The sequence below is a fragment of the Vombatus ursinus genome, unplaced genomic scaffold, assembly GCF_900497805.2.
Source record: "Vombatus ursinus unplaced genomic scaffold, bare-nosed wombat genome assembly UNPS02014807.1, whole genome shotgun sequence".
NCBI classification, from domain to species: Eukaryota; Metazoa; Chordata; class Mammalia; order Diprotodontia; family Vombatidae; genus Vombatus; species Vombatus ursinus.
In genome coordinates, this window is record NW_020954585.1 from 7915273 (window position 1) to 7927436 (window position 12164).

The 12164-nt window shown below is 39.6% G+C and overlaps 1 protein-coding gene across 1 annotated transcript in view; it reads right to left on the minus strand.

The window, feature by feature from the left end:
* LOC114052001 (ATP-binding cassette sub-family A member 3-like) overlaps positions 1–12164 on the minus strand; it is a 193544-nt gene that overhangs the window by 14504 nt on the left and 166876 nt on the right. Inside the window, exons 24-27 of the mRNA XM_027874409.1 lie at positions 11786–11970; positions 8988–9008; positions 5662–5769; positions 5215–5409 (exon numbers count right to left, since the gene is read on the minus strand). Of these exons, the coding sequence (XP_027730210.1) occupies positions 5215–5409; positions 5662–5769; positions 8988–9008; positions 11786–11970 (509 nt within the window). The remainder of the gene's footprint in view (positions 1–5214; positions 5410–5661; positions 5770–8987; positions 9009–11785; positions 11971–12164) is intronic.

A 12164-nucleotide genomic window follows, 5' to 3' on the forward strand; every position in this document is an offset into this window, starting at 1 on the left:
AAAAATTCTAGTTTATTTAGTTCATATTGATAGATCAAATCTTTTCATTATACCAAATCAAATATTTATGATACAAATGAGCAATCACAAAAATAAAAGTGATATTATGGCTAAATAACAATTTATCACAATTTACATTTAGGTCATAGTGCAAATAATATTTGGGCAGGAATTATATCTTAGTAGCAGGCATAGGACTTTGTTAGACAAGTGCCCAGCCTTTCTAGGTTACTATTGTATATTTGCAACAATTTCCCCTCCAGAAAGGGAAATATTTCAAACAAAGCAATAATGAAACCAAATGATATAAAATCATTACACATTGTATCAAGTCCATGATTTTAATCTTTCCTGGGGTGTGCTTCCCATGCTGAGTCTTGGGAAGGAATGGATAGAGTGATACTGACAAAAGGGAAGAGGTAGAAATTTTTTTGCCAATAGAATTGTACAATTTTTTTGTAGACCCTACTGTTTTCAAGCTATGATATGAATTTAGGATCAAATCAAGTCTCAGTAAACTGCTATTGAATTATCAGCCTGTCACTGTGGTGGGGCAGATATCTTCAGCTTATAGGAAAGAAATTGTTCAGACCTAAATGTATAAATTAATAAAATCCTTGTAGCCTTTTAGATACAATTAATCTGAAACTTTAAAGTCCAAGAGCCAATTTTCTTTATCATCCTATTTGTAGGACTATCAAATGTACATTAAAAGTATACACATATTTCTCTCAATCATTTTTAGTCTTTAAAACACAAGACATTTTCTATTTGCACAGAAACTACTTCTCACAGTGAGAGGCTGTTAAGATCTTTTTTGGTTTTATTTTACAATATCTTGATTTCTCATAAAGTCGCTAGCTTCCATTTGCTCCATTCTAATTTTTAAGGAAGTGTTTTCTTCAGTGAGCTTTTAGACTTCCTTTTCCATTTGTCCAATTCTGCTTTTTAAGGCATTCTTCTCCTCATTGGCTTTTTGGACCTCTTTTGCCATTTGGGTTAGGCTATTTTTTTAAGGTGTTATTTTCTTCAGTATTTTTGGGTCTCCTTTAGTAAGCTGTTGACTTGTTTTTCATGTTTTTCTTGCATCACTCTCATTTCTCTTCCCAGTTTTTCCTCTACTTCTCTTACTTGCTTCTCAAAATCCTTTTTGAACTCTTCCACGGCCTGGGACCAATTCATATTTTTCTTGGAAGCTTTGGATGTAGGAGCTTTGACTTTGTTGTCTTCTTCTGGTTGTATGTTTTGATCTTCTTTGTCACCAAAGAAAGATTCTATGGTCTGACTCTTTTTGCACAGTTTGTTCATGATCCCAGCCAATTACTTGAGTTATAAACTCTTTGTTAAGGTAGGGGTCTCCTTCCATTGTGGAGAATGTACTGTTCCCAAGCTTCAGGGGTTTTGTGCAGCTGTTTTCAGAGATACTTCTAGATACCTGTAAATTTTCAGTTTTTCCAAGGTGGTACAATCAAGGGTGAGGTGTTTACTCCTTTCCTGGCCTGGGCTCTGGTCTATGAGTGACCACAAGCACTCTTTTCTGCCTTGGAACTGTGAGGAGGATTCCTTCTCCACTGCCATTACAAGCTCCACCATGCCAGCACTCCTCCTTGCCTCAGGACCGCGACCCAGATCCAAGCACAGGCAAAGCAAGATAATCCTTCCTCACCACCAGCAAAGAGATCCCTGCAATCCCCCTCTGATCAGCCACTTGATTTTCCCCTCTGTCTGTGGGCTGAGAGCTCTGGAAGCAGCCGCCACCCTGGGGCTGGGACCTAGCTTCTCTCTCACTGAGGTCACAGACTTTTCCTACTGACCTATGTTGTCTTTGGTGTTGGTGGGTTGAGAAGTCTGGAAACCACCACAGCTGTCCGTGATTCAGTCCTCTGAGGCCTGATCTTTGCCTGCGTTATTGACTGAGTGACATAGTCAGATCACTAGAGTCAGGATAGTCTTTTTATTATTTTTACTATCATGGGCATCATCAGACATATCTGGTGAAGATATAGCTCAGTTTTTTGATTATAGAAGCAGACTTTTATTATGTAACTGCATACTCAAACTCCCCCTCTATTCTACCATCCCTGGCCAGGGATATTTCAGATTTCACTATGCGTTGATGATCTCATTTTCATCAAATCTTGTTGCTTAAACTTTCCTGCAAACCATGTTAATTATGAAGCACCTACTACATACCTTTCCAAATGCTGGAAATTCAAACACAGAAATAAAATATTATTTGTGCTCTAGAAACTTACTCTTTACCAATCACTCATACTTTTGGGGATTTCAATCTGCACACAAAGATGAGTCCATTTCCTTCATCATTGAGAGAACTGTATAAAATGGAACTGACCATTTTACAAGGTAATAAGTGCTCATTATCAGAAGTATTTAAACACATTCTGGAGAATCCAACTGTCAGTGATTCTGTAAAAGGAGAATCATATATTATGTGGAAGATTTAGTCTTCTACAGTCCCTTCTAATACTCTATGAAACAGCTATGTTAATCTGAGAAAAGAAAACTATGGTGGGGATAGTGGTGGGAAAGGGCAGTGTAGGATAGTCATTTTCAAATGGTTGAAGGGCTTTATATGGAAGAGGGATTAGATATTCTTTCTAATAATTCTTTCTGGGAAGGCAGAAATAGGAACAATAGGCAGAAGTTACAGAGAAGCAAATTTCAGTTCAATATAAGGAAAAACTTTCTGAATAAGTAGAAGTCCAAAAATGAGCTCCACTGAGCCACAATAAGCTCCTTGTCCTTCGAGATGTTCAAGCAGAGAGTGTATGAATATCTACTGGGAAATGGTAGAGGAGATTCATGCATTTGGCAGATTAGATGACTTTCAATGTCCTTTCCAACTTGAAGATTTTATGAACTGGAAATCCTTAGCCTAGAGGAGACTTAGGGGGAACAGAATAGCTGTCTTTAAGTATGTAAATATATATTATGTGGAAGAAGGATGAGGTATTTTAAACATTTTTTTGTGGCTCCAGAAAGCAGAACAACTACTAATATGTTAAAATTACAAAAAAATGGATTTTGGCTATAGAAAAGGCCATCTCTTACTCTACTTGATTAAGTCTAAACAGATTACCCCAATAATATGATCCTTTTGGGGGACTGAGGTCAGGAATAGTTTAGCATAGCACCAACTGGTTTGACATGAAGGAGAGTTAACAATTAACTCCCTTTCTTTCTGTAAATTACTTTAATTTGTTTATCTGTATACATATTGTTTAGATAGATCTCCTGTGGCAGACTTATGGAAGTCTATATATATCGAGGGCTCTTGTGATAGTCCCAATAAAAGGTGATAAGGGTCTGAACTAGATAGTAACTATCTGAATAGAGAGAAAGGGGCATGTTATGAAGGTAGAAATGACAAGATTTTTTAATGGATTGTATATGTGGGGTGAATCCAAGTGTGGACTGAAATGTATATATACTTGCACATATATATATGACTACATACAATAGTCACAAAGGAAAAACAGACAAAGATAGGTTAAAATTTGCAACATTGAAATGCACTAGTCACACATATGGATTGCTTGAGTTGAGTACATGTTGTATTTCCCACTCCTACCCCTGGAGAATGTAAGCTCATTGTAAGGGGGATGGGGAGGAGGGGACTTTTTTTTGTTATTTTTTTTATCTCCAGTGTCTGGCATAGTGCCTTGCACACAAGCGCTTAATAAATGCTCACTGAATTGTTTGGTGAACATAAGACATTTGGAGCTATGTTGACATAAAGTTCATTATGGGTAATTAGAGGTTATGGAGTAAGTAAATTAGGAGAGAGTCTTATATCATATAAGTGGAACTCATGGACAAGGGTCTCCATTCTTGATCAGCTTGGAGAATAGGTCCTTACTGGCACACATGGGGCTCATTAAGGTAATAAAAGCGCTGTGGTTTTACTTTTAAAATACTCTATGTTGGCTCCATCTATTCGTACTGACCTGAGTACACCTATCTATTTATATATTTCATTTATATATTTCATCCTTTTATGGATTTATGGTCTTTTGCTATGAGTACTGTTTTTTTTAGATTATTATTATTTTTTTTGAGTACTGTTTTTCCATGCAGAATGAGACCCATACATACCTTGACATTCTGTTTGATTCTTGTCCATATTCTTTCATAAATCCTCTAATAGAAGCCATCAAAATTACTAGATACTGCTTCCTCTGGTTATTTTAATATTTTGTACAGATCAGTGCAACCCAAACTATCTTGCTGTTATATCTTCTTCTTGTATGTGACAAACCTTTCTTTTCCATTCAAGATTGTCTTCTATACCACTTCATGTGTAAAAAGTCATCTTTGTTAATATACTGTAGCCTACATTTACCTACCATGTGTCTTTCCATTACCCTTTGGGTCACCTGCCTTTTTTTTTTTTTTAGGCAATTGGGGTTAAGTGACTTGCCCGGGGTCACACAGCTAGCAAGTGTCAAATGTTTGGTCTGAGGCTGGATTTGAACTCAGGTCCTCCTGACTTCAAGGCCATGTTCTATCCACTGCATCACCTAGCTGCCCCCACACCTGCCATTTTGATCTTTGAAAACTGAATTTGGAAACTAAATCTGTACTGGATACAGATTTAATAAGATAAATGACATCTGAGATCCCTTGTAACAGATTTTGAAGTATAGGTAAGATTTGGTTAGCCGGAAAGGAGGGGATTGGTTGTACCAGGAAAAAAATTTGGAGACATAGGGAGCTCACCAGCCTGGTTATCACAGAATATTTTCACATATGAGGTGACAACTATACCTCCAGGTGGCCTAAAATATAACATTTTGATTGTATAAGACCCTTAAGCTCAAGCTGTGTACTGAAAGTTATTGTCATACAACCCTTTATCACTTTTTTCAATAACCAACATTAGTAATTAAGCAGCCACATCTGCTTGAATTTCAGAAACTACATTGTGAGGTCTGTTACCTATGCTGCAGATGTTTCTCTATGAGGAATACAAGTCAGTGATGAACGCCTCTTTTTCTCCCCCTACTCCAGGAGACTCAAGAAGATGCACTCTACTTAGAGGTTACTTTTATTTTACCAACATATCTTTGCTTAACTGCTTCCATAAGTAACCCCAGTACCTTCTTCTTATGAACCCAGATCTTCCATTGTGGTTTCCAACCCCATATGTCTCAGGAAATCATTTCATTTTGGATCCTAGTAGTAGTACCTTACCGTTTTGATATTCTTGTTGATGCTATGGCCATCGAAATATGCATCCCCACTGGTTATAGTTTCATCTCCAGTTAACATTTTGAATGTGGTGGTTTTCCCAGCTCCATTGAAACCAAGTAGCCCAAAGCATTCTCCTTTCATGACTGCAAAAGAGATACTGTCCACAGCCAGGATGGGTATCCACCGATAATATACCTGAGAAAACCCAGAGAATATAATACTGAAGAAATAATGCCTGTAAGTCAAGAACAGCAACTACAGACAGTAGTCTTCCACTTTCCACGTTCAAAGGTGGGTACAAAAAAGGTTCTCCTTTTTTGCATAGTCTACTTCTCTACCCTAAAGGGAGAACAGATGCAGATTTCAAAGATCTGCTATATTGACATGCTTCTTTTATGCCCCTGGTTAATAGAGCCCAGGACAACTTTGACCACTGACTAGTTTTACCTTCATTAGGTCTTTAAGAATCAGTGGACTCTCCACGATTGGAATTGATTCTTCAGGATAGTCTTGAATTTTCTTCCTCTCATTTGACACATCAGTATCCTCTGGTGGCTCTTTTGCTGCATTCATCTCTTGTGTCTACATTCCAAAGACAAGGAACAAAGATGTGGACATCTTTCAGGGATCTTGGCCAGAGTTAGCTGGTGGGGGACAGTTGTAGGAAAGGACAGGAAGGGAGACATACATGAAGATGCTAACATAGATGTATCAACTTACATACTGATTATCCTTCAAACACCCTAGCTTCCCAGTTTTTCAATCTACTCATTTCCCATGACCTATTTCTCCATACCATTGATCTCTACTTCCTTCCTCAATGAATTTAGTACCTTGAGACTTAATGATACTCCCCTTAAACTTGATAATTTCGCAGTTTCTCATTACTTATTGTTCCATCCCACCTTAACTACATATAGAAATGTTCATACCCTTAACCATACTATCACCCATAAATTTCATAACTCTGAAGTTCCTTTATCTGATCATAATCTTTTATCATTCTGTGTTTCCCAGTTTATTCTCACCATGATCTCCAATCCTTCTACCCTCTAAGTTCTTTCTCAGGCCATCACCTTTGCAAGAGCTATACTTTCCTCCCCTGACCACCCTGACCCCTCAGTTATCCAGTTCAATTATTCATTATTATTTATACTCCACTATCGTTCCCCTTTGTTCTATTACTGATCATGCCTTGCCAAACCCCAATCTTTGCTGCTATTCAACTAAATGGCACTGGAGAAAATCATGTTGAAACCCCTTTGACTGGTAGCACTGCATAATCTCAACTGGGCCCTCACTGTAGCAATACAATCCTTTTATTGCTTCCTAATCAATTCACTATCCTATCACCAGGAAGACTATTCTAAACCTTTTTATATTTCCTTAAGTCTCCTATGGTACATGCTCCTCCCCCTTCTCAGAAGACTGCCTCATACTTCACTGAAAAAATTGAGGCCATTTGTTGAGAGCTCTCTTTCTGCTCATCTCACGTCACTTAGTGGTCTTCCACTACTATTTTTTCCTTCATCACCATATCACAGGAAGAGATGGCCCTTTTTCCCTAAGACAAATCCTTCTACATGCATCCTGGACATCAATCCATCCTCTCTTCCCTCAGCAGATTGCCCTACTCCACTTACTAATTTTCAGTCTCTCTATATCTACTGCCTGCTTCTCATCTACCTATAAATATACCCACGTTTCTCCCACCCTTAAAAGAAAAAAAACCCCTCACCTGATTGACCCAATCCTACTAGCTATCATCATATATCTCTTTCAGTTCTTGGTTAAACTCCTTGAGAAATCCTTCTAAATCACAACCTCCAATTCCTCTCCTCTCTTGTTAAGTAGTTTTTTAGTTATGTCCGACTTTTCCTGACCCCATTTAGGATTTTCTTGGCAGAGATACTGGAGTGGTTTGCCATTTCCTTCTCCAGATAATTTTATAGATAAGGAAACTGAGGGTTAAGTGACTTGCCCAGAGTCACACAGCTATTATGTGTCTGAGGTCGAATTTGAACACAAGTCTTCCAGACTCCAGGAACAGGTCGCTATCCACTGTGCCACCCAGATCAGCCTGACTGCCACTGTGTGGGTCAGGAGGGTGGCCGCTGCCCGGCTTGGGGTTGCTGGGGGAACCGCGTGCACTTCAGGGGAGACACCTCGCCCTTGGGCTCCTTGGGCCTGGCCAAGAAGCCTGCCACAGTCGGGGCGATCCACCTGAAGGGATCGGCTCACCCCGAACCCTGGGTCCTGACTGCACAGACCAACGGCTCGGAAGGGCGACCCTGAAACTTGGAACCCCTGGCTCTGATTCCTTCCCGGCTCCCCTACCCCCACCCCCAGCCGGGGTGGATGTGGGTAGGAGAGTAGCTGGGGGAAGAGGGGGAAGAGGGGGAAGAGGGGGAAGAGGTGACTCCCCCACCCCCCCACACACACCATGGTTCACAGCTGCCTGGGTTCGGCCAGCGCTGGGTGTCACGGGGGAGGCCAGGGGAACTGAGGGGAAAGACCCCAGAGGTGGAGCAGCGGTGCCCTATCCAGCCACAGCGCGCGCCTATCCCGGCTTGCATCCTCAGCCCGACCATTCCAGCCCTCAGAGCCAATTACCTACATTGTTACCACATGCCAGAAGCGTTCACCTGCCACGGACACTGGTACCGCCCAGCACGAGATTTACACCCTGGCCCCCGGCTTTTCTGGGGCCAAGCAAGAGCTCACCGGATGCCGCTGGAACTGCTCATCTCTCACTCTCTTCTGAACCCTATGAATTCTGGCTTCCAATTTCATTCATTTGAAACTGCTACTTTCAAAGTTACCAGTGATCTCTTACTGACAAACCTAATGGCCATTTCTCAATCCTATTCCTTCTTGATCTCTCCATCTTCTGTAACTGTTAATCAATCTCTTCTCCCGAGTACCTCTGTCTTTAGGTTTTGGTGACAAGTACTCCCTCCTAGTTCACTTCCTACCTATCTGACCACACCTTCTCAGGCTCTTGCTGGATCCCTTTTTCTTGGTCACACCTATTAACCTTAGGTGTCCCTCAAGGGTCTATCCTGGGTCCTCTCTTTTCTTCCTCTATATAACCTAGCTTTTTTAGCTGATTGCCTTCCATGGATTAAATGATCATCTCCATGCTGATGATTCTATATCTATTTATCCAGTCCTCACCTCCCAGCTTTCATCACCAACTGCCATCACCAACACCTTGATCTAGATATCCTGTAGGCATCTCAAAATCAACATGTCCAAAACAGAACTTTTTATATCTTTCCTTAAGCACCATTCTCTCTTCATACCTGGACTAAAAAAAATAGCTTGCTGGGTGGTCTTACTGCCTCAAATCTTTGCCCACTCTAGTCTTTCCTCCACCCAGCTGCCAATTGTGATCTTCCTTTAGGAAAGACCATAACTTCTCAACCCAGTAAACTTCAGTGGCTCTCTGTTACCTCTAGGATTAAATATAAAATCCTGTTTGACTTTTAAAGTCCTTCACAACTTGGGCCCTTCCTACTTTTCCAGTGTTCATACACTTTGCTCTTTTTCACATATTCCCTTATCCAGCAACACTGGTTTTTTTGTTTTTCCTCACCCACAACACTCATCTCCTGGCTCCCTATCTTTTCACTGACTATTCTCTTCATGCTTGGAATACTATCCCTCCTCCTTTCCTCCTTTTAGTTTCTCTGGCTTCCTCCAAGACTCAGCTCAAATTCCACCTTATGCCTCCTGTCTCATCTTTCCCACATCCCCTCCAACATTTTTACATAATTGTTTGCATGTTGTCTCTCCCTTTAGAATTGATTTCCTTGAAGACAGAGATTATGTTTTTACCTTTTTATGTATCCTAAATAATTAGCATAATATCTTGCACATAATAAGAGCTTAATAAACACTTGTTGTTAATGCTGCTGATGATGGGAAACTCTGAAAAGGCTTTAAGGAAGACTTCCCATCTATCACCTCAGATCTGAGGTTTAAAATAAATTGTCCTCCAGGTCTGGAAAGTGGGCTCATGCTGACTTGACCAAGGAATACCTATTCTGCTAGAAATGGAAACTTTATAGGAAATTACAGGCACACTAATAATTTTTTATAAAAATAACAAAATGACCTGGAGCTCTGAGAATGGTGAACTGAAGTAGGAGGAATTTGGAAAAATCTTCTTTACTGGTTTGGCCCTAGAGCTCCAGTGAGCTCCATAATTTAGAATGAATCTCAAAGGAAAGTTCTCTTTCCTGCCTAGGTAATGGATGATTATAAGAAATAAGCTTTATATTTAAATGGATCAATAAGCCTTGATTAAGTGCATGGTTTGATTTTACAGGCTCTATTGTTATATCATATACCCCATGGAAGTTCAGGGAATGTTGGGTAATAAAATACACACGAGTGAGTGACCATGCTGGTCCAAAGGAGTGAGAAAACAGACCAAGGTCAATTCTTCTGTGATATCTTCTATTTTTCTCCTTCCTGGGGTACCACAGACCTAGAGCATTACATGTCTCTTTGCCCACTTCCTTCTGTGTCAAACAAGACTCATGTTCGCTTTTGTGGAAAGGCATTTTGATGAAAGATGTTCAGCCAATCAAGGCTTTGAGCACAAAGCTTGGCTTCTGAAAGAATGGCCTTGGACAATATGGACAATGGACCCAGGCTCTCTTTGGTTGTCATATTCCTCACTGTGGCTTATCTTCTTTATTCCTCATAACAAGTCATAAGCATTAGGTGCTAGTCTTGGTGTTTAGATAGCAATAAAAAATACTATGGGCATGAGGATACAATGAAGATACAAAGCAAAGACAATTACAGGTACACAGAGTTATATACTGAGACCATTATCTTATGAGAGAAGTTTCGCTTGGATCTCTTGCATGTGGAGGCCTCACTGAAGTTCCCTTTCACTCTATAGCACTTATATTCTATACCACACAGATGAGCACTTAATTACAGACTGCCTTTTATTGTTTTATGTGGAAGGAGTGTAAGCCATGGGTTTAGATGGTTGGTTGTTCCTGGATATATTACTTCTCTGGGCCTCAGTTTCCTCATCTGTAAAACTTTACTATCTACTTCACAAGGTTGTTGTCATGAAAGTCCTTTATAAACCTTAAAGTGCTATGAAAGAGTTATTTTTATTGTCTTCTCCCAAAAGATTATCTCAGCTTCTGTTGGGTTATAGCTGTATGTTCTTCAAGGACTGGTGCTAGGTTTTTGTCAATTTTTTTTCATATTCCCCACAGTAACTAGTAGGCACTTAGCAAGAATTTATTAGTTTCTAGATACCTTTGCCCAGCCATTTTTCCCCATTACTTTCCCAAGCTAGGTCTCTAACATAAGGGCCATTGTCCATTATACTTTGACCCTGAATCCCTAAGAAATCTGCTTTATATTTAAACTTCTTGATTATACCCCTAATCTAGGAGGAGCTGTCCTCAAGCAGGAGATCTTTCTGGTTCTCCCATTTCTATCCCCAGTCCCACTAGAGTTACACTCCTAGTTATTGGCTACCTGAGCAGTCAGAATTTTCAAGTTTTTTCAGGTTGTACTGAACTTACTGTTACTTCTTTTTCTGTTTTCTGTTCCCCCTTAGAAGCCTACTTTTCCTTTTGGTTTACTGCTTACTGAAACTCTAAATAATTTATTCCTCCTGGGTAGTATCAGTGGCATTTATCATTTACTTATAGCTGTCATTAAAGTACAAGCCTGAACAGTACCCATACACAGTGATAGACACTGTGGACCAGCTTAGCTAAGTTTATAGAGGCTCATTTCATTACCAGAAAGTTCACAGCCAGGAAATGAAATCTGTCAGTCATAGAAACAAAGTCATAGAGAGGTTGTGACCTATATTAAAGGAGGGAGTACCCATGATGATGATATCGTAGATCATGGAAGTAAGAAGTTAAGCAATAGAAGTCTAAAGTCCTTCCTCATATTCTTCCTCTGTCCCACACTCTCCCCCCACTCCACTCCCTGCCCTGGCAAAAAAAGCGGTACATGAGATGTTGTATTACTCTGAGACAAAAGTTCAGACAGTTACAGAGTTATATAAGGCAAAAGTAATTTAGCAAATCCATTAACTAGAATAAAGCTAAAGAAACTAGTCTAGGGAGTGAAGGACAGAAAATTGTCAGCTTAATATGTCTATATATATATGTTTTATTTTAAACTATGAACATTATTTTTTGTCAGTATTATGTCTATTTGAATGCATAAAAAAGGTCAATGGATTTGGAGTTGGAGGACCTAGGTTCAATTCTTGCCTTGGTCACTTACTTTGCCTCTGTTCCTTCATCTGAAAAATGAGGGGTTTATACTGTGGCCTTCAAGGTCCCTGCCCAGCTCTAAAGAAATGATTTTATGATACTATAAAGTATCACAGTTGTATTTTGATTACTCGGAGAAATCCCTGACTGCTGGGACATGTGTCAGTCTCTCCTTCCACTTGATGGCAGCTAACAGATACCATACAGGTGCCAGTACAATGGGAGAAAAATTCCATGTTCTGTGAGAAATCTTACAGAAAATGTTATATTCCTAAATAACATGCTTAGTCACTTACCTTATACCAATTTGTGTAGCATCGAAAGAATATATAGCGACTCAATTTATTTCTCAACTTCCAGACTTGGCTCTCAATAAGAAGAAGCATGAGAAGGAAAATGAGGCCTGAGATAGCCATTGAGGCAATATATTTTCCAATCCCATGACCCATCCATGAATAAATATTCGTCTCATAGTTAATACCTGAGGATAACAAAAAGAGATGTACTCATTATGGGGTGATCTGATTTCTTTCTTTCTTATCTACTCTATTTGGAAAGGTTCTTTTATCACAAATGTTTCCTTTAATTTTTTAAAGTTGTGATGATCATGCTACATGAGCTATAATAAACATGGAAGATTGGACAACATTTAGCATGATAGTCTAACAAAGGAAA